General features: G+C 44.2%; 1 protein-coding gene across 1 annotated transcript in view; it reads right to left on the bottom strand.

Moving 5' to 3' along the window:
• NEDD9 (neural precursor cell expressed, developmentally down-regulated 9) overlaps positions 1 to 27,118 on the bottom strand; it is an 85,016-nt gene that overhangs the window by 39,784 nt on the left and 18,114 nt on the right. Inside the window, exon 2 of the mRNA XM_085606969.1 lies at positions 20,938 to 21,378. Coding sequence (XP_085463095.1) covers positions 20,938 to 21,378 — 441 coding nt within the window. The remainder of the gene's footprint in view (positions 1 to 20,937; positions 21,379 to 27,118) is intronic.

Below are 27,118 nucleotides of genomic sequence, written 5' to 3'. Positions count from 1 at the left end.
TGTTTTTCTTTCTTTTGATTGAGGAGGGCTGTGGGGCATGGGGGAACACGACGTGAGAAAAGTTGCATGAAACAAATCCTTTCTTTCCACCCTGTAACTCTTCCTTGACAGGATGGCGTGCCGTCCGCAAAGGAGCAAACAGGGCTGACCTGCGCGGCCCCCGCCTCCCTTTTCACCTCCTTTACAGACAGGGGCAGGTGGACTTCGCCTCGCTAGGAACAGAAGTGCCAGTAAGGACTTTGAAAGGATAAGAAAAGCCCCCCTCCCAGCATTCCCCTCCTAGGCCTCATTTCCAGCCTAAGCTCTGCGCTGCACGCACACTGACTGCACCAACCAATCTCGAGTGGGAGAACTCAGGAAATCTCTACCTTTTCACATTGCTATAGCCAACTTCAACGAACCAATGTACATGGGTGCGCCAGACAAGGGTGCAGGAGAAATACTGCACTTCTCACAAAATCTTAAGCCAGCTTCTGTTAAGGACCATATCACAAATGACAAGCAATCGCGACAGCAAATTGTGCACCCGCTAATTAGCAGTTGTGTGGAGCGCTATAGATGCCGGATGCGCAGTTTGCAACAGATTATGATTTGTAGTCGTGCAGTTTTTCAAATAGTCCAGGCTGTGCAACTAGGTTTTCGCACTATTTGCTCCGTAATTTGTTCCAGGTTTTTTCTGCCCAAATTTCAGGTGCAAACACCCATTGCTACCAAAATTAGATTACCTGCCCCCCTGTTATCAGGGCATTAAAGGGCAAAATGAGGTTGGTCCTTCAAAAAGACCATATGTTCTTCCATATGGCTGGTTCTAAACTGGGTTGGCATGGTGAGCAAAAGAGCGATGGATTTAACCCAGATCTCTTGACTGGGGGTGAATGTTTGATTTGCTCTGCATTCAGTCCATCATTTGTGTGTCTTGCTTTCTCGTCCTAAGTGCGCCGGGGGTGCTCAGACCTGGGCCCCTTGCTCACTGTGCCACTGGATTCAAGCTAGCCTGGCTGATATGGGGTGATGCCCCGAAACCGGTCCTAGGATACTTGTTTCCAGTCAAGGGAGGCCTGGCAGTTCGGGTTGGACTGTTCCCATGAGGAGCAGGGTCAAGACTGATGTGCATATGGCTGGGACCAAACTGGGGTGGCTGACGAGCAAAAGAACGACGGATTTAACCCAGATCTCTTGACTGGGGGGAATGTTTGATTTGTTCCGCATTCCGTCCATCATTTGTGTGTCTTTTGCCATAGAACCTTTGCTTTGCATCAAAGCGTGCAAGTGTTTTGGGGCAAAATGTGGATACAGATGCACATTCGACAAAGGCGCTATTAAATTTCCCCTTCAGTTATTCCGATTGCTCAATCGAAATCTCCGTTTGTCATTTGCAGTTTTGCTTCAGAAGTGTACAGACTTCACATGTTGACTTAAAAGCTGTTCCAAATCCCCATAATACAATTTCTGAATTTTTTGCACATCTGCTTTCACTCGGTCTTTTGGCCCTTGTCCATGGCTGGCAGGCGCTTTCTCCGGTGGACCACAAATAAAAGTGAGTCACTATTAGGTGAGCCCACGCTGTCTAGGCAGAATATATCCCTTCTAAAAAAAGAACGGGCAGACATGGGCTGAGTGTCAGTGCTGAGGTCATTTATTTACGCACATAGCAACAGTCTGACGAAAAAGAAAGGTTTGGGATAAAACGGTATGCTTCCAAATCCCTTCCAGGTTCAGCCAGCTCTGCCTGCTTGTGTCTGGGACCAAGGTGAGCCTGTGTCCGAGTCTGAGGTGTGCGTGTGCCTGCCTGATGTGCGTGTGTGCCTGCCTGAGGTGTGCGTGTGTCAGTGCCCACGCCTGACGTTTGCGTGTGCATGAGGTGAGCGTGTGTCCGAGCCCGATGTCTGCGTGTGTCCAAGCCAGAGGTGTGCATGTGCCCGAGGACTGCGTGTGTCCTAGCCAGAGGTGTGCGTGTGCCTGAGGTGTGCGTGTTTGTGCCTGAGGTGTTTGCGTATGCCTGAGGTGTGCGTGTGCCGACCCAGAGATATAAGTGAGCCTGAATGCGTGTGCCTGAGGTGTGCGTGTGCCCGAGCCCGAGGTGTGCGTGTGCCCGAGCCTGAGGTGTAAGTGAGCCTGAGGTGTGCGTGCGCCTGTGTGGTACACAAAAGGATAGTCACAGTGGAAATTATTCACATTGTATCAACAACCAACATATGGTGAATGAAAACAGAGAATATGACAACACCAAGAAATATCATACAATAAAGGTTTCAGATTTAATCAATTTGAAAAACACTTGTCAATAGATCATTGATTCACAACAAGAACTGTATTTGACATTCCACCATTTTGAAAAAGTAGGTGCAGACAACGTGGGTGACAAGTGGTGAAAATAGGATGAGTGCAAGTGGTTGTGCAGTGGAAAGGTGGTGTATGTATAAATATACCAACATATATCAACAAACAATGATAGGGACCTAGCCAGCCAGATTTCTGGCACAAACAATAGACGCAAAATCATAAACGAACAATGCAGTTAATAATTCACTGTCATCAGGTTTGATATGAACTGAAGGAAAAAGTCGACGTTTCGACCCCTAAGGGAACCAGCAAACTGTGCGTATTGGAGGTGGGGGTCTTCATCAGGATGGTGGGGTAGGTTAGAGGGGGTGCACCTAAAGGCAATGATAAGCGATTACTGGGGTGTGTCTAGAGAAGCGAAGTAAAAAGTGTATACTAAGAAATTATTTACCAGCATCAGCAAGCTCCCTTCCTGCTTGGAAATAAAATTGTGGGCCTGCGCGGCTCCTACAAGATATTGGAGACAGAAACGGGAAAGAATCGCTAGGGTCATGAATACCACTGGTCGATGAGAGTACAGTAGGGGGCAAGAGTAAGGGTCATGTCCTCACAAAAAGTTACGTAGAATTGACTGCCATAGGTTCAGAGATCTCTATGTGGCACTGTTTTATGTTAATTTGATGGCACTAGGTTCATAAATAACCTGTGGCAGGGTACATGGGGAGGAGAAGTGAAAGAAAATTTACATTAAAACCTTATCTGGGATACGCGCACGAAGTCAATCAATGATGGTAATTTGCTGGTTATGCAGAAGAATACAACTAAGGAATGTAGGTATGCGTGGACTCAAGGCTACAATTAGGTAGGCTGAAGGTTGCACATGGGAATTAAAAGCGTCTAACCTTCAATGGATCGTGGCATGGGCTAGCCAGCGCGCGACCCAAAAAACTAATAATACTTGATGGAGTTTACACGTGAACTATGTCTCCGCTGCGTGTACCTGTCAAATGAGGGCAAGGCGGTTAAGCAGTGTGTACCTAAAATTCTAGCGCTTAATTTAAAATGTAAGGAAAGAATGCATTGGGGGATCTGGAAGCTGTAGTTCTCCTGCGACTAGGTGCCAGTGTTTGTTGACGATCTGTCGAATTTCGTTGCTCCGTGTATTAAATGTTGTGACACAAATTAATCTATCCAGAGGTTGGGGACGGTCCTTAGGAGTAAGGAGCATCGTTCGACCAATTGGTGGATTAGGTCATCTGATTCCTTGAAAAAGTCTTCCTTCTGGGTGCAGTTTCTCCTGATTCTTAGTAACTGGCTGAAGGGCAAGTTATCACGTAGGCTCCTGGGGTGATGACTGCCATACTTCAGTAATGTGTTTCTTTCTGCAGGTTTGCGGTATAGGGTGTTGTATAAACAGTCACCAGTGGCTTTAATGGATATATCGAGGAAGTTAATGGTAGATTTATCCTGGTGGATGGTGAACTGGATATCCTTCGATCTCATATTAAGCCAGTCAAAGAAGTTGGAGTTCAAGGCCGCTCCCTGTCCAAACCATGAAGACGTCATCTATGTAACGTTTCCAACAGGTCTTTGAAAGGGTTCGATGTGTTGTAGATACAGTTCTGCTCGAAATCGTCCATATAGAGTATAGCCAGGTCTGGGGTGAAGGTGTGTGTGTGGGCCTGAGGTGTGTGCATGTGCCTGAGCCTGAGTTGTGCCAGAGCCTGAGGTGTGCATGTGCATGAGGTATGCATGTGCATGAGGTGTGCGTGTGTCCGTGCCTGAGGTGTGCGTGTGCCCGAGCCTGAGGTGTGCATGTGCCCGAGTCTGAGGTGTGCATGTGCCCGAGCCTGATGTGTGTGTCTGGGCCGGAGGTGTGCGTGTGTCTGGGCCGGAGGTGTGCGTGTGTCTGGGCCGGAGGTGTGCGTGTGTCTGGGCCGGACATGTGAGCGTGCCTGTGCCGGAGGTGTGCGTGTGCCTGTGGCGGAGGCGTATCTCAGCAGCAGTTAGCTCGGGCAATGACGAGCACTGATCAACTGATCAGCGGTTTGAAAGCGGCTTTCTGGTACTAGAACCATTCCCAGCTTAAATAAATGAAAAAAACATTCCCATATGAGCAGTCAGTTTAAACAAATATCGCAATAATCATGAAAAGGAATTGGCCTTGTACTTTTGAAAGTTATTGTCGGTCTATTTCTGTCTCATTTGCAAGCCAGCTCTTCTCACTCATGAAGATGGCAGAGCACATTGCTGAAACACTCATGGGGATCCAGTCAGCCAGCTCGTGAAATGGGGTTAGCACTGATATGTCTGTTTTCAATCATACAAGTCACAGAGATTTGTCTTTCATCTGTACACGACCCCTGCTGCTCCCCGGGTCACAGACAGTCGAATTTCTCCATTGCTTGCTCTCGCGTGCTCTCACCTTCTAGAGATTTCCAGAGTCAGACCGTTGTGTCGAAAGCTTAGCTTACTAGGGCATAGCTGCATTTTAACAGCTGTTTGTGTTACCCATGCATGCACCTTTCAAACCGTCCCTTTTACCTCCAAAAACATACTTTAAAAACACACAGGTCACTGACATCTGTATCCAGTGCACTATTGCCTAAACCACCCTTCAGCTAGGGCAGGCTCACCTCTTCCACTCCACCGGCTGTCATACCCACCACAGAATGAGCCTATTGCGTTATGCACGTCTTCACTCAAAGTTATGCTCCACTCACTCTTATAATCCCTACATTTGTGCTGCTGCTTCTGTTTTTGAGCAAAGAAGGGAAACAGATTTGCTTTAACTGATTGTCTGATGAGTGTTGTGTTCAATGGGTCAGCCATTTGTGAAATTCTAGCACTGCGTGCATCTTCCTTCGCAATCGCCACAGTAGACTTTGTGCGCAAAATTCACAGCAAAATCAATAACCACCAAGGTCTTCCTCCCCTACTTAGTCTTGTAGAGGTCTAAAAACCTCTTTCTGATGCACCCGCCAGATGTCCTGGAACAGGCAGCTGTCTGGACAGCCCTGGTGTACAGATTGGGTCAAGTCTACATTGTTAGAAGCCATGACAAACCACCTGTAACCAGGAATATTCTCTGGGGTTCAAAATATATTTGATGCCCATCCTATTTTTGGTTGCTCCTTGTGTGAAAACCAAAGATAGCGTGAGACACAAACACACCCACAATCTCTCTCTGGACAAATACATGTTAATTCCTCATTCGCCTTGTTAGCATGAGGGTCCACTTCATTGCTGCAATTGTAAAGGGACCCCTTCCCACATCTCCACAATCAACTAATTTTCACTCACTACCACTTCACCCTCTATTCCATTAAGGGTGGGTTAAATATTCATGAACAGCATGTTGTTCTCCTTAAATATGCCTGTCTTAACGGTGAAGGTAATGTCTGGATAGATTCCCAAGATAAGTCCACTCCTCAAATTCCTATTTGTTCAGGGTCTATATGGCTGCTTCGCCTTCACTCTACCAGAGACCCTACATCTGCTGTGGAGTTTCTGGAATGGTGGGACAAAACCAATAGGATCCTAAAGAAGTTCTGAACCAGCTCGGGGGTCAATCATTTTGTGGAGGAACACAATCATGCCCAGTAGCTGAAATACCCTTCTCCCCTTCACTTGCCCCTCTCTTTGCAAAGAGTGCTTTGGTAGAGCTTAGGAACCCAGGCCTGAAGATCGAAAATGTAGGCATCAGTTGATTTTTACATGTAAATCCATACTCCAACATAGGAAACCATGATTGATCAAGAACATTCTTCTGGCTTTGTCTGAAGACATGGACTCATCTTCAGGGTGTCAGTGGCATTTGCTCGAAGGAAAAATGGCCCTTTTGGTTTATGTGGAATGATTTAAACCCTTTAGGAGATCTCATTCTTTGTTTGTGTCCTTTGGGGCTTCTAACGAGGGGGGAAAGTGCTTCATTATTGCCCATCAGTCGTTGGCTTAAACAAGTGATTTCTTTTGTGTACTTGTTGTCGGGCACTCCTCCTACGGCGGGACTTCAGGGTCGTTTGACCAGAGGAGTGTCTGCTAGTTAAGCAGGGCGGAGTGGTGTGTCAATTGCTGACATCTGTCCTACAGCTACATGGGCTACTCCTAATACTTTTGTGAAACATAACTGGTTGCAGAATGTGTTGCATGGCAATACTAACTTTGGAGTGGGGGTACTGAATTTGGTTTCACCATGACCCTGTTGTGTTGTTCTTTAATAAATCACTATTGAGTGTTGCTGTGTACGGCGATTTTCCTGTGGTTTGTTTTCTGGGCCTATTTGACTATGAAGGCCTTGTTGGGGATGCGTTGGTATGCTTCTTTTAGTGATGAAAGGGACGAGGACAAGTGGTACTTGGAGGTAATGTCTCATTACTTACCAGTAATTTTAAATACTATGTGTCCCGTTGTCCTCATCCCATTCAATAAACCCTTCCGTTTCTCTGGCCTTCATACTAGCGGTGCTTGGTAGTACAGGAGGAAGGCTTGATAACTATAGCCTTTATTGGCGTCCTCGTAAGGGGGAGGGGATGTACTTAGTGAATGCTTCTTGTTCTTTTTTTCTGAAGTGAATACACCTCATTTAGTGATGAACATGACGAGGACAACAGAATCGGGGGGAAATGATATTTACTGGTAAGTAATCAGACAATCAGCAACAGTGACAGTCCTTTAAACTTATATGGTCAAGGCCACTAAACTGCCTTTACTGGAGCACTGTTGCACTTTTTCATCACAGAAGCATTCCAACACATGCTGATAAAAGAAAGTACCTATTAACCACTTTTTGGATACTCAAATCGATCTCAAACACAGATTACCCCATTGCAACCCTCACTTGATACCGAACAGCTGGGCCCAGGGCCCTAGACCAGCCAACTACACACATACCCCAGACTAAGGCATGTGTGTGTATATTTATCAGGGTCCGAACAGGTGCGCAGTTGGGTTGGCCAATAAAACCCTTCAGGAATAGGAGAGCTTCTTTCTTATTGAATAGGATGTAGGAGTGCAGCAGAAGACAGACAGCAAGTCTCACTTGAGGCAAAAAGGAAAACCACTGAAATATCTTTTAGTATTAAAACCTCTGAAGCCCTATTAAGTCACCAACAATTCTAATACTGTACTTTATAAAGGAAGCTATCCTTCAAGAAGGCACACTCCCTCCCGGAAGCCAAATAAAACAAATAATTAAAGGCCCCATTGAGGTTGGGTAGAGGGGGAAGCTCAAGGCAGAAGAAAACGGTGCTGGAGTGGGTTGGTAACCTGGAACCACTCTGACAAGAGCAATAGAGACCACAGATTTAACTGAGCTGCCCCGCTCTATCTGCACTGTCATGCTGTGCTTCAACTTACCTCAGATCACAGGCCTAGTAAACACCTCAGTCTGCGGTATCAATGCATTCCACTCCACAGCTAATAATTACCACCAGAGGCTAAGCTATTACGACATTTTCCTTAAGCCAACGGTGACAAATAAGCAGGGATATTTACGTTTTAAAGTCATCCAAATTCTTTCTCACAGGCAACTTTTGTTGTGGTTTGAAAGGGAGAGATGGGAAGGTGCTGTGACTCGACTCAGCTGGCGCGTGACGCGAGAGTCTGGGCCAAGTACGTAAGGCCACAGATGCTACTGGACCAGAGAAGAAATTAATCTTCGACAATGAGACCGCAAGGGCAGGTCTTGAGGAACACAACTGTAGAGGTTCCTATTCAGATGGATAGAGAAGTCAAACATTTATACCGAAGGTTTAAAGAGGAGCGCAAATTATTTTTAAGGGTAGCTGAGGTAAATTATCTCCTCTGTCCCTTAGAACATCTGCACATTTTAAATGGAAACTCAGAAACAGAACACAGCTGTGACCATCGTCTGTGCCATATTCACCAATCCAGACTTTCTCTATGACTTGTTGGCTGTATGGCAGTCCAAGATGACTACGTCATGCCTATCAAATTCAATTCAAGAGAAGAAGGCAGAACCCATAGATTCCATTTGGGTACATCTAAGCCAACAATGTGCCACTAAGGGAGTCAAGTCCATTGGAGATGGTGACGTTCATGTCCTGAATATTCAGAATAATATTAGACTGTCAAGGGACTCGAGAAATGTCCACAAAGGTCACACACAAAAAGGCAAATAGACCCACTGTACTTTCGTAGCAGTCTTTGGTACCAACTAAAATACACCAATCTCTTTACTGGGTACTGCACCAATCATGGCACAAATAAGTGTTGTTTTTTTTTAACATGAACTCAGTATCAGAGGATTAGTGAAGAATAATGCATTTCGAAGACCCTCTTGATGGTCTAGTCATCTGAAAAAGTCCTACATCAAGTCTGACTGAGCTCTGCATGCTACAACTTACAACTTAAGATAGCATGCATTGTTCACAAACTCATCTATTGGTCAGTTAAATTGTCATTCACATTTTGCTTCCACCAATCACAGCTTACAGCACGGGGAAATGGGTCAGTCCATTAGCTCTCTTCATTTTGAGTGAGTGCACAAAGCCCTTTGCACATTATTCGCATCTTCCTTACAATAGTTCCTTTCTCTTCAGTGGCACAGTTGGTTCAAATTGAGCTTTTAAAAAAAATATTTTTTTTAATCTTTAAAATCCCAATATTTATTTGCCTGTGCTTTGGGTGCTCAGTTAGGTGGCAAATTATTTTCCATCTCCTTTTTAAAGTTACGTTATAAAATCTTCGAGTAACATTTAGCTGCCTTGGAATTGAGGGCTTGGCTAGGTCTTTGTTCTTGTCTTCATTACAACTAATAATACCAATAAAATGCATCACATAACGGAAAGACTCGGCATTGTAAAAACGTCACTAGTAAAATGGCCACAAAAGTGAATATTTTTTTAATATCACATTTTTATTGCAAATATATGGCAGCCACATTTATGCAACAGCATTTTTTTCTTTTTAATTTTTGAGTATATGCTTCCCACAAAAACGATTTAAAATATCTAACCAGTGCGCCAACTGCCTATGGCCAGACCTTTGGGCTTTGCCAGTTCTGGTTTCATCGTCATGGATGCCACTTACACAGGACGCTTGTAAACAAAAAATGTTAGCCGCCTTGCTGCGAGAGGAAAACTGCTGCTAAATGAATGACCTGTACAAGAGCCGGACATGCCACACGTGGCAATGCTAATGACACCTACGTCAGAAGACGCAGCGCAATGGAACTACTCACAGTTTGCAGGCTTCATACAAGCAGACCGCGTGTGGCTGCTGCTCTCAGGATGGATTGCTTTTGCTCAACATCCCTCACGCCAAGCTCCACGCCCCGTAACCTGGCAATGCTATTTTCACTCAGCTATGAAATGATTTAAAGCAACTTAAAGCCATTTCCTCCCCCAAAAGTGGTATTTTGTATTGGGAAGAAAAGCTGACACAGCAATGCCCTGGCAACTAAGGAATGACTGCCTTGGCCACAATTACCTGCAGGCTGCTTAAGGGAGCCTTCCCACTCGGCTATGTAATTTTAGTGAGACAAACATGCTACCTCAGCAAAATGGCTGCTGCCTTTTGATAGAAAGCAGAGGATGTGGCTTGTGTGTCAGTACTTTTAACAGACGGTCCCCAAACACCAGTCCTTTGCCCTGGGTTTAGGCCAAAACTGTGCAGGGGCCTGTCTTAAAGATCAACATGAAAGAGAAACTGGAGCAGAGACAAGCACATTTTATCCATTATAAACCCCTTACTTTTTTTTTTGTTAAGGAAATTTTTCAACGTGGGAAAACTAGTTTTTAGCTAAGCATGATGTGAATGCAACAGAGTGATGAAGGGCTATTGGGTACCGCGCTCCCTTGTGTAAATCGGAAACAGGCTGTGGTGGCTTAGGAGGCTGCATGCTACAGCACTAGCAATAGGCCCTGCGGGTGGTGGTGTGAAGGCGCTTCAATAACCATCACTAGCTTACTACTCTGAGAGGTAGCCACTGGAGAGGTTCTTGTTCACATGCCACTTAGCCTCTTTGCCGTTTTGTAGGATTTCATTTAGAATGGAGACAAATGTTGAAGGCCTCTGTTGGCACATTCCCACTTGAAAAAGACCAATTTTAGCTATTTCACACAAGTAAAGGATGGAAGGGCTAGAGATCCTGAATCTACTGAATGACAATTGCCTCAATATTCCCAACTCTCAAAGAATGCAGCAAACATAAAGTACTACACAAGCTATCTGGCCCTTAGCCACCTATTCCCTCGGATCAATGATTGAGACTGTGCAGGCCAAGTGCACCTTTATCAATATCTGCTGACAACTCCACTTAGAATGACAATCATTGGCAAAGCAAATAGGTCTCACTTTTATAATCTGACTGCAGAGCTGTTGGCTTTGCCAATGTTTGTCTGCAGTGTACTTTTTTTAAGTAAAAGAAAAAACATGTTCAAAATACTGGAGGAGAAGAAAACACATGTTATGGTTTCGCATAATTCTACATTGAATTCAATGGTTTCAATCTTTAAAAATCGCATTGGTTATTTTTAAAATATTTTTCACTTGGGAAACAGAACAGAGTTAAAAAAAGAATAAGGACAGTTCAGAATGTAAAGGGCCATGCTTACCAGAGATAAGGGGCCAGATGTACAAAGCATTTTCCAGTGACAAACGGCCCGATTAGTCGTTTGCAGCCAGAACAATGCTTTTCCTGATGTACATAGTGGAGAATGCGATTCGGTAACTTTCTTTAAGGAAAACAGGCTGCATTTTAAAAAAATGTTTTTTAAAAGATTGCTTTATTAAAAAGCAATCACAGACATGGTGGTCTGCTTACCATGGCAGGCCACCATCTCTGTGATGGCTGCAAATCCTAGCGGGTCACAAATTGTGACCTTCCTCAATAATATGCATGACCCACAAGGAATCACTAGTGAAACTCAAGAGTTTTATACATTAGGAATACAGATTTCCTAATTGCGAATTGGAGACAATATCAATTAGGAAATCGGTATTCCTAATGTTTGTACATCTGGTCTTTGGTCCCCTGCAGTAGTCCAGGAAGCAACTTAATGGGCCTACTGTAGAAGTGTCATGCTAAGTTAACCCCCTGCCTCTGAGTGGGTGAAGCAGATGACCCCTCCCCCAACACCATGGAAGCCATTGTGTGTCAAAGCTTGTGCTTTCATGCAGTACAACAAATGCATGACATAAAAAATAAATTAAAGAAAACTAAAGTCTGCTTAAAGTCATACTCCAGTAAAAATATCACTGTTGTTCTGCTTTTACAGACTAGCTAGGGATTGTGGGACCAACACAGTGTGGGGCAGGTGTTTGAGGGGACAAGCAGTGGACAAGGTAGTGAGCAAGAAAACACATGCACTTTCATGGAGTGCTCAATAGGAAAGAAAACAGTAGTTCCCTGAATGTGAGCTGTGTAAAGGTACAAGCCAGCCAATTAAAACGATCTTAAAGAGGCTATACTTCAGGGGAGGAACAAACACAAGAAGAAGGAAATACATCTAGTGAGACGCAAGTAAAACCAAACAACAGTAAGCGATGGGCGAGCTGTAAGCCCACTGCAAGTTCACAATAGGTATTTCACAACCAGACCGCTCGTGTTAACTAGCAGGAGAAAACTAACATATCTCCACATGGCTAAGGGATGTTATGGGACTCTGTCCCCATTGCCACTCAAATCCTTCTTTTAGGTGTTCCAATTCCCAAAAAGATATTTACCCCAGGTGCTTCTCTGAAAATGCTATTGCACCAGAGGCAAGTAGGCTAGGCCCCGCTTATAGACGCAAGTCATCCACCTCCCTGGGGACACAAGAAAATGGTCAGGATGCAGTACACTAAAAAAATTACGTATGATTGTAAGTCAAATTGTTTCCTGTCTAATAAACTCTCTAGTGTGACAACAGCAACTCTGCAATAGTGGGATGAGACTCGTGCAGTTTTTCTTCTGTCCATTCAGGCCCCCAGAGATGCACTTCCGCCCAATCAATCCAACTACTTGAAGATTACGCTGGAGCTGAACCCCCACGCGCTGCTGTTACATGCCCATAATTCCAAATTTTGATCATTCTATCATCACCATCTTTATCTTCATCATCAATTTGCACCCTTCATACAAATCTCGTATTTTTTTTTAATCCATTCGAACAGCAGGTGTTGATTTATTTCTTGGTTCAAAAATTAATCTACAATTACTTGGTACGCAGCTGTTTAAAGATTTGATGTATCTAGCCAGCTTTGCAATGAGAAGTATATGATGCTATTCTCTTGATTGTGGCTAACATTGAAAATAAAAATAAAAAACACCCGCTTTTGAGCTTCTGACCCTGAGCAAAAGCTCAAAATGCTGACGAAATCTATAAGTGAATATTTAGTCATAACTGTGGGCAAAACACCAACGTCTCTCAAAGGTGGTCAACAATAATAGCCATATTTTACTGTACTTGTGTATGTGAGTGTGTGGCGTGCATGCTGCATTGGTGCCCTGCATCGGTGCCCTGCATCAGTGTAATGTAGTGAACATGCATAGAAAATATTGGAGCACAGAGAAACTAAGTGCAAACCTATTTCGGCGTTATGTGCAGCACAAAAAAAAGGACATTTAATTCAATACTGTGAAGTAAAAAGGATTTGTTTCACATCAACATTCGCACTTCTGGCAGGAAGCGAGATTGGTTTGGAGAGTGCCAGGATGACCAGGGTGCCGCATTTCGACTGCAAGATCTTTGTACTTTCGCCCCGAGAGGTGATCTCGCACACATGGATCAATTACAAGTTTTTTGTATTTAGTGTTTTTATAAAGTGCTCAACATGCCTGGCGTGGAGCTGTATGTGTCTTTTGTTGGTATTCCTGCTCTCTTAGCCTGATCGGCAGAAGAACCTCTAAATGCTGATCTGTTCCCTCTTCCCAAGCTGCCAAGCATGAGTGATGGTGGCAAACACATGCCCAGGTCAGTGGCTGCATTCCTTTGCAAGGGCATGAAAAGACCACAGGCCTTGCAGTTCCTTGTTCAACAGACCAGGGATTGTCTTCCAGGCACCCACTGCCCATAACCATGTGTTCCAGGAACCTTTCCCCCACCACATCTTGTCTCCACTTCTCAAAGGGAGGTTGGGTTGATTTGTTGCAACAGCACTGCCATTCTTACTGTCGATACACAACTGCAACCAGTGGGTTTCGCGGTGCGACAGCAGTGGATGGGCGTTGCATAATTTCCCACGCCTACTACTCAACAAGTGATTCATTTATAAAAAGTGTCATGGCCCACAGTTCCTCTTAGCGCTCACCACCTGTTCTGTCGTGTGTTAGGGTTGGAGAATTACAAGGCTGCCTAGTCTTCATCTCATGCCTCTCCATAGCATAATCTATGCCTTCCTGTTTGATTACCTCACGCCTGCAGGTTCTTTCTCTTCTTTCTTATCTCCCATTACTACTGAGTTAGTATCTTTCGCTTCCTCCTTCTCCCTTTTCTGAATTTCTGTGGTTTGCATTAGGTCGAATCCATGATGAAAAGTAAAATCAGTTCCCCGAAAATGAACGCCAGTTTCACCTATCTGCAGCCAATAGCACAAATTAGGTACCGGACGCCACATCTGGTTTTACCTATTAGGCCCCATCTGTCACATTTGCAGCAGCCAAATGGCACTTTGCTATTTACGACATCTAGAGGTAGTTCTTAGCGAAGAGCCTTTTGAGTACTTAAACTTCTATGCCTGTTCTTAGCCATCGGGGCATGCAGTTTTGCTTTTCCACTCTGAGGGCGAATGGTTGAAAAGCAGTGCTTAATTTGAGCCAGTGGTTTCTGTTGCTCACCGCTGGCACTTAATTGCCGAAGCCTGCAGTTATGACAGCTGCCACATTGTGGCGCTGTTTGAATAATTTAAAAATGAGCAGAAAAACAGTTGTTAATTCAATATGCATTAAAAACTACTAATACCTGCCACCCAAGCCATTCTTAAGGCTTTGGAGGCCTCGAACAGTCTAAATTGTAACACTTGTAGCAGTGTGATGGTTAGTAGGTGTGTAATACAGTGGCAATGTGCAGTGCAAACTGTGTGGCCTACTGACGAGGGCCCCGGCACTTATGTTTTTTTTACAAATGAAACACTGTTGAAAAGCCTGGGTGACTGGAGGTGACACGTGGGAGGGGCATCTAAAGGCACTACCAGAGCAGCTAATTCCTGGCCATTTCTTCCCCTGTTCAACACTTGTGCTCCAATCCTCAAGAAGGCAGCCTAGCGGCCTGTTGCAATGCCATTGCTTTAGCCAAAAAACAGAAGGAAAAAAGAAATGCAGGTAGTCTAGTGAGTATCAACGGCACTGCCAACACGATCACATAGAAAACCGGCACAACTGTTAAATGTTTTGACCACACAACAATTTGATGAGACAGGGAACATCATCGCCCACTGAAATAAGAAAAGACAAGAGGCCCAGATTCAGCAGTGCTATTCTTTTTAAGTGATGAGCATCAGAGTGTGACGTATCAGTTCAATCGGTTCCTGGCAATTGCGTGGATGGCTTTGAGAGATGAGGTTCAGAAATTCCAGACCATCCTGGGAACTTGTAATGTGTAGGACACTCCACGCTCCTATTGCTGAGTAGAGCACAGAACCTGGCCTTCTAAGTGCCTAGGGGCTAAACGACAAGGCAGATGGAAGAAATTGGAATGAGCAAATCTGTGAATGCTCCACTCATTAGCACTGAACACCAGCACAAAAGGCACAAACTTTCCGTCAGACTGGCATCCTTACTTTTTCCTCTTATCCTTCCTACATCCAGGTCAACATATTCCCCCTTATGTTCTCTCAGCTTTAGGTCAAGGAGTACAGCCTTAGGTATGCATGTAGTAAATATGTGCCTTTTATCTTTCTTTATTGTGAGGTGTGTCTGTAATGCTATTGACTGTTTTGCTGTCAATCTATCTACTAACAGCACCTTTGTGCCTTACATCAATCACTCACTTTGGAAATGTTAACCACCCAGTTTGCCAACTTTCCTACGTACCGTTATTGCCCTTTCGTACAACATTTCTGCTGAAAATGTTATGAGTGGGTGCTTTTTAGGTCAAGAAGTCAGGTGCGGTCTTTTCTGGTAAAGTGATTCTGATCCGCTCGTCTACCTTACACGGTCCCACCATCTCAAACCGCACTGGACTCGGAGTACACGGATGAAGCGTACTCCTGTATGGGAGAACAGCTTTTTTCCTCTTGAAGTGAAAACATGCCTAACCTAACTGATGCTTTGTTAAACTAAACTGATGTACAGAAAACACTTTTCTTGCTAACCATAAGGTAAACTGACCTATATGGGAACATTATGAATTACTTTATCTAACTTTTTTTAATCTTATTTGTCCCTCTACAGTTTTAATGGCTGACCACCTGCCCTCTACCATTTGTCTACTAGACTAACATGACAATATCAAGATAAATTACCTTGAAGTTCCTAGTTAGCCAAATCTATTGACTTTTGTCCCTGCACAATCAATAATTTTGATCTGATATTAAAAAACGCCTCTACCACGCCTTAGACACATGCCCTAGGTTTATAGAGCCCTTGGCCACAGGCCTGACCACATGGTAGCTCTGATGCTTTGTTTGCATATTATCAGCCTATTCACGTCAGTCGTATGAAACTAACTCATCAACAGCCTTGAAAAAGCTTTGGCCCATATTAGCTCGAAGTGGCAAACAGGTCTTGACTGTCCTCCTGAATCTCCAAACTCTGTAAATTTAATGAACAAGACAAAAGCTGAAAAACAAAGTTATCCGCCTCAGCAATGCAATGTTCTGAATAGTGTGTACAAGACCAAAGTGGAAAAACATAGGAAGAAAGAAAAACAAGATGCATTTTTTTTAAAGAAAATGTTTTACGTGTTGAATCATTGTTTAATATCTTAACGTCTCTTGTGAAATGCGATAACACATGGCCATTATCTAAAGTGCAAATGTAAAGGTTGTTCCTTGTCCACACTTGTCCTTGCTCTCTATGTAGCCTGACACTTTCGGAGGATTAGTGGCTTTCCCTTGCTCAGGGGAAGTAACAACAAACGGAGTTGATCTCTCGTCATCGGGTACTGGAGGCAAGATCAGAAGAACATTGTACTTTTCCACTCCTTGCTGTCCCCAAAACCCTCAGCAGAACACAGGAGCTCTGCTGAGAGGCTAATGGTCAGACATGCAACAAATCCTGTGACGTCATGGGGTCTCAAAAGGTGTCCGTTGTCACTTCCTCCACGCATGCCAATCTGGTGAATCAATGTCCATGGTCAGCAGATGCACGAAGGTTCTCGAAAGGAATCTATAACTTGATCTTTCCTGGGAGGAAAGCTGAAAGTGCGTCACAGCTCCTGCCCAGGGCTTCCTGCTGAGGACTCCTCCGACCTCTGCCCCCACGAGCCCTCCTGTTACAGGCGCTCTCGGAGAGCAATGAACCCGCGGAATGCGCCAAGAGCGGTCCAAAGGGCTCGTTCCATTCGCACTTTTCAGCGGATGCACATCGGGTGAAGCGCTCAGCACTTTCCCATGCTGAGAGGCGCATTCCTGAGCTCCGCTCCTCTGCTCGGGTAATTAATGCAGTGCAGCCGGCCCATAAAAGAGCAAATAAATGGCAAGACCAAGCCGGCTTTTTATGTGGTTCCAGGGAGGCTGCTGCCTCCCTGCAAACTATTCATGCTGCCTGACTGCACTTTAAATAGACAAGACAACAGCAAAATAACTAAGATGCAAAAGTAATCACTGAAAGCAGCTTTGCCTCCATCCTAACTTCCGGGAGATTCAAATTCAAACACAACAAAAAGAAAAACCCGTCAGTAATTTAAATCAAACGTGAAAGAAAAACTCCCTGGTGGTTTTCCTAGTCACATAAGTAGCGACATTTTAATGGAAACACTAGAGTCAGTCGGCAGCAAACCCTGACGTCCTGAAATGTTTTAGGTGCAGACTCCATTCTCAAGAATAGAAGCTACAGCAAGGCTAAAACACTAAAGAAAACTCTGTGCCGCAGTGCACTGCAAAACATCCCACTTGCGAGTTCGCCGTTGCCACCTGACCAGAGAATTTAAGAGTGCGCCACTGTGTAACAAATGCACTTGATACAAACTCCTGCTTTGTGTCCATAAGCAGATAACACATTAAAAAGACGACCAACACTCATTGGGGAGCAAAGGTCGCAGTTTATGCAACAGTTTAATCCTTGCTGTCTCCTAGCAGACGGCCTGTCAAAGTTTATTCATGGTGAAGATCACGATGAAGTAACATTCTTTTCAGTTCTCAAGGTGTGTGGGTCCTGGACCAAGTCACAGGTAAGCTCAACTTGCTACAATGTTTGTCATGTGGCCGGCCATTGGGCGAGCCTGGGTTGCGAGTGCTGCGTCTTGCAAAAAGGTCACCTTCCCCGCATGACCATCGGCTCCTTTATTTGACGCCACTGAGAATAACTGGTTGGTACTTCAAGAGCATCATTCAAACTTTGCACCAACATTTGTTCGGTGCATCGGTGCATTGCATCCTCGAGCAAAAGAAAGGCGGGGGCAAGGAAGGAGAGGGTGAAGTGCACCAGCTGTTTTCTTCTGCACCACCATTTTGTGTGTGCCACCCCTCTGTGGTCAGATAACCCTATATCCCACTGAGGCCCGATTTGCGGGCAGGTTCCCACCAGTGCCAGCATATGACATTGTTCTTCATTCAGTCCATCAATTGCTCTTTTTGCATTTGTCCCCCCAAGTGGGACGGGTATGCCCAGACGAGGGTCCCGTGCTCTCCATGCCACTGGAATCAAGCTATCCTGGCTAATAAGGGGTGACACCCCCAAACCAGTCCTAGGATGCTTGTTTCCAGTCTAGGAAGACCTGGCCTGACAGTTCGGGCTGGACTGTTCCCATTGGGCGCAGGGTCAAGACCGATTTGCATATGGCTGGGTTCAAACTGGAATGGCATGGTGAGCAAGAAAACGATGGATTTAGGCCCAGATCTCTGTACTGGGGTGAATGGATGACATTGTTCTGCATCCTGTCCATTAATTGTTGTTTTTGCATTTGTCACCCAGAGTGGGACGGGTATGCCAAGACGTGGGTCCTGTGCTCTCCATATCACTCGAGTCAAGCTATCCTGGCTAATAAGGGGTGAAACCCCCAAACCAGTCCTAGGATGCTTGTTTCCAGTCCAGGGAAGACCTGGTCTGACCCTTCGGGCTGGACTGTTCCCATTGGGCGTAGAGTCAAGACCGATTTGCATATGGCTGGGTTCAAACTGGAATGGCTTGCGGAACAAAAGAAACAATGGATTTAGGCCCCTATCTATGTACTGGGGTGAATGTATGACATTGCTCTGCATTCTGTCCATCAATTGTTCTTTTTGCAGCGTTCTCATGCACTGCAGGACTTCATCGCATAAGGCTGTACTTGACTAAATGTTTAACTATCAAGCAAGGAGGGCATGCTAATTTCTGCTAAAAGTATATTTATTTTCTGTTGACCAGCTGCACTGACCACACAGAGCTGGTGTACCACCGGACGGACGATAGATGTCTTGCATATGAGGAAAAAATCTGGGAGTGAGGTATGTCAAAATCTTCCAACTGTAGATCAGAGGGTCTCACATCTTTTTTTGAGTCCATCACATAATACACGATTATGGCTTATAAGGAACATATTGCCAACTAGCTGAGCAAGCAACGGCAAACTACAATCAATGGGCATCGGTTTATAAATAATAAGCCTTACAACGAACCTGCTTACTTTACTAGAGAAGTTAAAGAAAAATGTGAATCTAGGAAAGGAGTTGGATATTTTAAATTGGAGTGAGCAAAGTTACAGCGCATATCTACTTCAAAAAGTAATCAAATGGGATCTAAAGTAGAAAGGCCTGGCACAGGCTGAGAGCGAGCAGGCTTGAGTTTGAGCACTACAATATTCAGAATAGGGTCAAATTCTTTAACATTCGCTGGTTAATGTGAGGAGCACAGTTTCAACTCTTGCTGACGAAACAGCAAAGTGCATTATAGTGTATACACACACACCAGGACATACTGAAATGAATGCAGTGACCAGCCTTGAACCGAGGGCAGGCCAGGTGAGCTTGGAGTGTTTATCAGCCTGGGAACTCACTAGGGTTACTACATGACACCATGCGATACTTCACAGCAGGAAGAACATCTGGCTGCACTCACAGGTAACAAGATGAACGCGAAAGCGTGTTATGATGCTGAGGCCTTCCAACCAAGGTATTTTATCCTGCACTCAAAGGAGCTGGGAAAGAAATCCCTTGAGGAGGCAATATGTAGATATTGGACTCATAAGCCTCAAAAACAAATTTTACAAAAAAAGAAATCATGCTGCCCCTTAAATGTGGCCGCTACATGCATGCAATAAAAATGTAGGAAATATTAACTGATAGTGTTGTTTTACAAGCGATGTTTCCCTATTAAAAAAAACCTCATTCAAATGTTGCCACGCATTTTACTATTATTTTTTTGTGACGGAGATAAGATGATATCATCAACTAGCCTTGCACTCGAATTCACGCAGCTACAACGTCACAATATCAGTTAAGCACGATACAACAGCCATTTTAAAAAGACGACGAAGTAAATCCCCAATTAAAAGGGCACCCGAAGTGGATGCACAATAAATAGACCTTGTTTAAAGATAACGTAAAACATACAATTAAATAGCCACACTTTGGAAGCTTTGTCAGTGAGTAAAAGGAACTGGCTTTAAGTGGATGTGGAATGCGAAAAGTGTGCACACACTTTTGTGCAGTCACTCGGAGAGAAGGGGGGCAATAGATAAAGTGGGCTGACCCCTTTCTACATGCATAAACTGTGGTGGGTTGAAGCAAAACGTGAATGACAATTCAATGGACCACCTGAAAAACCCTGCCGACCAAAAGCCCCTCTGTGGATGAATATCATGTATCCTTTTTTTTTTTTTTGAAAAGCTGTCTGGCGGGAAAGCTAAAGCATATTCAAAAAACAGTCCTGAGAAGGTCAATATTTCTGCAACAAAAATGTTAGACTTTCACAAAACACTGCCCTTCAGTGTTATGCTTCTGAGTTGACTACCTTTAGGCTTGAGGAATTTATTTCCATGGTTTTAAAAATGTGCCACTTTCCAATAGTCCTATAGTGTCCGCACTCACCAGTGAACTCCTATCATCTCTGATGTCGATATCCTAGCCATATATTTGAAGACCTGGGTCACGGTTGGGTTTGTGTCAATAACATGGCTGTGTTATCATAAAACCTAGCACAGCTTGATTGGGGAAGGCTTCTCTGCTCTATAGTAAATCCGATACAGTGCACCCTTTGGTCCTTACAGATTCAGGCACCCCGCTCTACCTGCAGAGATGTCAGTCGGGATCTATGAGGTCCTCTAAAAGGCAAACATGGAGATCACCATCCATTGACAGCTTTCAATTTTGACTCTGTTAGTCCTTCCCTCATAACCAAAAACTGAAACAAAATGTCCCCAGGGAGGGCAGACAAGAATGGCACAAGTTCTTTTAAGAGATTTCCCAATAAAGAAAATGATATCTGTGATACCAATCACGATTTCTAGTCAAGGTCAACTTCTCCAGGGAATCGTTAAAATCCACCAAAATTGATTTTTCATAGATTAGATATATTCCATGGGAAAAAAAAATCAAAAACACAGTCGGAAAATCTTCAGACAAAGCACTCACCTTGCCTTTCAGGGGAGAGCCATCCAAAACACGTGCACTTGCTGGCATCACCGGTGGCCCCTGCAGGGTATCTTGTCCCTGTAGAGTCAGACCTCTAGGTACCTGGTAAATTCCATGGTTCTGCTGGGCAAGTGGAACCTGGTAAACTCCATCAAGGTAAGAAGGAAGGGAGCTTGGCACTTGGTAGACCTGCTGCTGAAACGTGGTAGGCGTTGGGCTTGCATTGGACACCTCATGAGTCGGCGACGTATCCACTGGTCCAATCAGAAGTTTCAGACGGTTGCCAGGAGCAATGCCCTGCCGACCGTGCAAGGAGCAGAGCCACCATCCTTCCAGACCTTCAGTATTTTGTTCAATCACAGTCAAAATGTCTCCTTTCCGGAAGGCCAGCTCCTCTGCGCTCTCGGGTACATTATCGTAGAGGGCCCTGGCCATAAGATTCTAGACAAGAAAAAAAGTTGTGAGTTAGAGACAAATTGATATTATTGTTTACATTTCGATTTTATGTTTTTATAGACGGGGGTTAATTTATTTTATTTCATTTTTCTAGTGTTCATTTGGGACAAACTTTGACTTGCTATGTCAATGGCAGTTTGGTGGATGAAATAATTGTTTTCTATCAGACACGATGCTCCACCCTTGCCAAACAGTGAGGTCCTACAACACCGGACTAGAAACTAAGTATACCTGGAAAGAATAAACTAAGCGTTCTTAACCTATGCCCCCAGAATCTGGACAAACACCCCCTACGACATCAGACCAGCACCAACCATCCGACAATACAGGAAGAAACAAACCGCATGTCCTAAAGAAACACTACTTCAGATATACAGACTTCTCATTTTTAAATGATCTTTACTTTTCTATTTTAGTATTCTCTTTACTGACATATTCTTCTACTAATTTATAATAGATTACTACAACAATGTTAATGTTAATATATGTTGTAGAAAGGACAATTATTTTATATTATTTATTTTAATTATATTATAAAGATGTGTTGCCTTAGTTTGAACTTTGAATTAAAATATAGGCGTGATAGTACTTCTTCATGCAAAAAAAAAAAATGTACAGTTGTAAAAGCATACACAAGCCAGAACACAAACGTTAGAAATATAACTGACTGGTTCAATTACAAGGCTATATGCATTATAGAGCTCATACATTTATTTCCAACTAAACAAAAACGCGTCTTCTACTCTTTACTATATTGTAAGGGGGCCAGGCCCATTATAGTGTAGACCGATCATTAGAAAGAAGCACCCGGCATGCAATTGTAGAAGGGGGAGGGGAAGTTCCTGTCCCTCAGCTGGAACCATGCACATGGGTATGCTGACTTCTCACCCCTTTCACTAGCTCTTCTCTGTTTGTACCCCCACCCCACCCCCGTGTATCCCCCTCTGCAGTGCTCCCCGTTGCTGGCTAGCTATTAGAAATACCACAACATACACATCGGGTCAAGTGGGGTGTCAGTGATCTGGACTGCGGAGCATTTTCACATCGATGGTAACCGACAGGCCACAAAATGTAATTTCAGTTGCCATGGAAACAGAAAGGTTATAGGTGCACAGAGAAACACGGAACGATTACCGTGTGCATGCCCAATGAGGTTTCCTCTTAGTCAATATGATTTTTTTTTCTCCCCAGCACACAGATTCCTGCCTAAAATGCATAATGTTTATGTCAAGCTAATGCTAGGTACTGTGTAAGTGAAAAGAAGCAAGTTAATGTTACACAGGGAATCACAGCTTAGCTAGCAGTTGGGAGATCATTAAAACAGGCTCACCTAACTCACTATCTGAAGAGGTCTGTGAATAACATGTGTCGCAAATATGTTGCGGGTTCGTTGTGTACCAATGAACACGTAGTGTAATACATTATTACTAAACATGACAAGTCCCTCAATTGGACATTCCTTTATTGGGATCAGAATTCCCCTTGCAATACTGTAGCATGACATAACTGTGCCTAATTGTGTAAAAGTCTGTTGCCGTGCCATTCAATAGTTTCTTCTTTACAAGCGCATAAAGGCATACACATGAAGAGGTTGACACCACTGAACCCTTCTTTTCTATGACGCTGCCCCGTTTTATGCTTCTTTGTCTGTTAATCTCTTCTCCTATTTAACAGTAAATTAATTTCTCTTGAACTGTTCTCTTTAAAGCACCTTAACAGCCATTAGCGCAGGCACAATATGTAAAACGTATAAAAATAAATAAAAACAGAGGGGTCTGCTCGGCATCTGATAGCAATTGTGGGCGCCTCTCTGGCCCATCCTATGAGCAATCATCTCTCTGCAAGGCTTTAATTCGCCATCACTGATGCCATATGGGGCTGCAGTATAATCAGTGACTCTGGGGCAGGCCAGTAAACAAACATCTACAAAGCAAATGATAGCAGGCAGCCTCTTGAAAGAGATCTCTTCCTTACAACAGTCTGCGGGAAAGGAACAAAGCGCCGAACTGGGCTGGCCTAAGAGCAGATAAAACTTTTCATATCAAAGCAATTCGTGCGCGTCCTATTATCTCAGTCCCCAGTGACCTTCTAACCACCTGGCTTTATGCATGTTAATGGGTTTCTGGGTCTGCCACAAGCGCGGCCTCCGGGTATAAATATCCAGGCCCCTGCACTCAATTTATACCACAGCAGCTGGTATCCTTGGCTGCTCCAGTCATCGGCCTTGGAAATGGCATACAAGTTTGAGGTTCAGGGCACAACTGCACAACAGCAAGATTCCAGCATAAACAGAGCACATAACCGGGCCTGCGAGTAACATACCCACAGGTATGGTAGCACTAGAATACAATTGTCAGAATATCAACTGACATGAATATCGTGTCCTAAAAACTGTTTACTAAAACACCACCCTACTGGAGGTAACAAGAGAACATCGTTTACTAAAACATCACTCTACTGGAGGTAACAAGAGAACAGCTACAAACGATAATTGGTAAACAATATTTATTTCAGTCGAGGTTTCTCAGAATGGTAATCTGACACATAATCTCACCTTCTTGGTGCACATCTGTCTCCAGAGGCATGCGCATTCAAGTAACGGGCACTTGATCTATGTTGTGCAATTGCACTTAAGAAAAAAAACACCGGGGTGAATACCTATATGGACTATAATGCCTAGTCAGTCAGCCCAATGTCCGTCTACTTTTGATAGACAGATGAAAAATGGGCACTGCTGCGCGTGATCCTGCTTTATTAGAAGTATGCAAATAGTGTAACTTCGCGGGCACAACGCAGGACACGCTAACGGTTGCTGTACATGGGTTGCTTTGGAGGCCAGGCTAGGAAAATGTGGAATAAAGCAACATACCCCATGGCCCCTAATATGCCAAAGTTGTAAATTACGAAATTCGAGTTCATCCTGGACTTTCCTTTCAAAATCACTGATCTGAATATTTGTTTGGGAGATCTCGTCAAGAAACAGATTTTTATTTTATTTAAAAGAGAGTGATTTCATAGTTGAGTCTTCAAAGCAGGATTGCTTAATTTAAATCCAGACAACATCAAGTATGGCTGCTCGGGTCTGCCTTTTACACGGAGGAACATTTTTGCTACACTCGGATGACCCCATTGACTTTACAATAGAGTCTAACATTTGTGCTAGAATAACTTTTCCTCCAGAACCCTGAAATATTGCACTCCTGCCCCCTCTTTCGCTAAGATTAACGAAGCAAACAGACTCTGCTTCTGACTTATGCCCTTCCCGCTGGCAGGCAGGCTGGGGAGAAGGTGAACATATATGATAAAGAGTTATATTTGGAAAAGTCTAGCGTTCCAGAGTGAATCTGTGACAGCCTAAACACTGCTCGCTCGAACCTTCCAGAACCTCTTTCAATAGTGAGCTCAAAGGTCTTAAGAATGAAATACACTCCCCCCTGACTCTTTCCGTTTGCACAGCACATTGGAATGCATGAGTAAGAAAGATGCCACGGGGCAGACTGTTTAATTCTTTTAAGGACGTTTGTTCTCCAGCTGATTACGGTTCATGCCCAGGTACTCATGTGCAGTGGGGGCACACAGCACGTATTCAGATTAGTCACGCCACCAGGATTGTAGACAGTATATTATCCAACATTATAAAAGGCCACGGAGCTCGTGTAGGTCCGGGAAGCACGGCGAGGCAGCCTCCTGTGACCTGTTTTCCTTGGCAGGCAGCTGCTGCTGACGTCACTGCCCGCGTCAGACAGAAGCCGAGGCCCGGCAGTCTGTGGGATAAACAGGGGCTGTGACGCAGGTGACGGGGCAGCGTCACGGGCACGGCCAGGCACCTGAGGCGCGAGCCGCTCCAGCCATCGCCAGAGCTTCCCGCGCGACTGGCGCATAACAAGGCGGCGTTGTGTGCTTAGCCTTAGCACCGGCAGTGCCCGCCGGCGGAGCTGCTGAGGCCTGCGATCCCACACGTACTCTCTTTGTGGACTATGTGGGCCGGGCCACGCCGCCTACACGGGAGTTTATGACGGCGGTCAGGGTGAGGAAACGACGCTTGTTTCCGAGCGCAGTAGGGTGTAACCTCTCGTTTCCAAGAGCGAGTCAGACTCTTCAAAAGGCCCAAACAATGACGTTCTCTAATGTTTAACTATCAGCCTGAGCAGGAAATACACCCACCCTCTTACCAATGATAAAAAAAAGTACAAAAGGCCAAGACATGCATAATAGTAACTCTTCTTTTTGTTTTGTGGACTGGACAAAGTGGTGTATCTGTCAATATATGACAGGTTACTTCAATTTTATGGAAAGCGATGTCCACAGGCAAACATCGCTGGACAGCATAAAGGGCATGTATAGTACCCATTTTTAAAATAAAGTTTCATGACCACATTGCAGACTTTGGAACTGGGAGACTTCAATCCCGGCCATCAACTTGACATATATTTTGGGCATGGTTCAGGGACACATCTGCCCCCACGAGGAAGCGCACTTTACACTGGAAGTCCACATGCCAGTTATACCCTAATAAGTAGGAAATCGCACCCAATCCTAGAAAAAGCTGTGTGAAGCAGGTCTTTGTGGTCCTGGATAGCATAACATTTTTGCACTGTTGCCCCCAATAGACAAATAAGTGTACAAGCAGACACAATCATACCTGCAGAACACACACACATATATATATAGATAGATATACACACACACATACATATACATACAAACACATAACTTAGATGTGTCAACATTGAAGAGAATTCACGGAAACAATGGGTGTGCAGGATGCTTGATATACTCCTCTGCACACACCATAACATTGTAACATACACAAGATGTGCGATTTACTTTAATGTAGATTACCTATTCTCCCATACAGTCCCTATTAAACACTTCATGCAAAACAGGCGTACACAGCTACATAGATACACAAAAACAAGTAATACAGTATGTTACTCGTGTGGGTGGATGTAATGTGGGTGATCCACAAAATCCTGCCTCTATCCCCACATCAAGAAATTAAATGATGTGTCATGGAACAAAATGGAAGGAAGGCTGAAATACTCAGAGTGGGTTCAACAATAGCAATACTTCTTTGTATGTTTTACAAAGCTTGTGACCTCATTCTGAAACTTAAAACTTACGGAGTACCTCTGTAGTTCTCCCATCCCAACCAGAGTTGGGAGTGCATTATTCTACAAAGTTATTAGTGTTCATTGCAGCTATTCGGAGACGGCAGTACATTTAGCACAACTGATATAGCAACAAAAGTCAAGCCAAGTCAGAGAAGAAGTAAATATTATAGGGGTGGAAAGGTTACAGAGAAGAAAGGGGTTATAACCCTTCCTGAATGAATGATATGGTGAAATACTCGGAATATACTCTAGAGCTGCAAAAACATTCTTCCAGACTTCTAGCAACCCCATCATAATTGTAACAGCTAAGATCCATAAAGCCTGCGTTCTATAGCGCTTTTTGCCACTGTGCAAGGAGGTGGTGCAGCACACAGAAGCATGCCTCAGCCCCACCTTCAACATTAGAAGCCCTGTAGTACCGCATGCTTTTTATCCGGGAAGCAAGGAACGGCTATTAATTATACAGACAGGTAAAGCCTCAGATCTTAATTACAGGTGGAGCTTGAAGAATGAATGCCCAGAAGACAACACTATCTTAGAAAACACCTGCGACCACATCTTACACAAAAAGAGTTGCCTTACAGCCCAAGAAAAGCTTTTAGTCCCCTAAA

The sequence above is a fragment of the Triturus cristatus genome, chromosome 5_2 (assembly GCF_964204655.1).
Source record: "Triturus cristatus chromosome 5_2, aTriCri1.1, whole genome shotgun sequence".
In the NCBI taxonomy this organism is placed as follows: Eukaryota; Metazoa; Chordata; class Amphibia; order Caudata; family Salamandridae; genus Triturus; species Triturus cristatus.
Note: the sequence above shows the minus strand (reverse complement) of the source record. Positions and strands in the feature narration are given on the sequence as shown.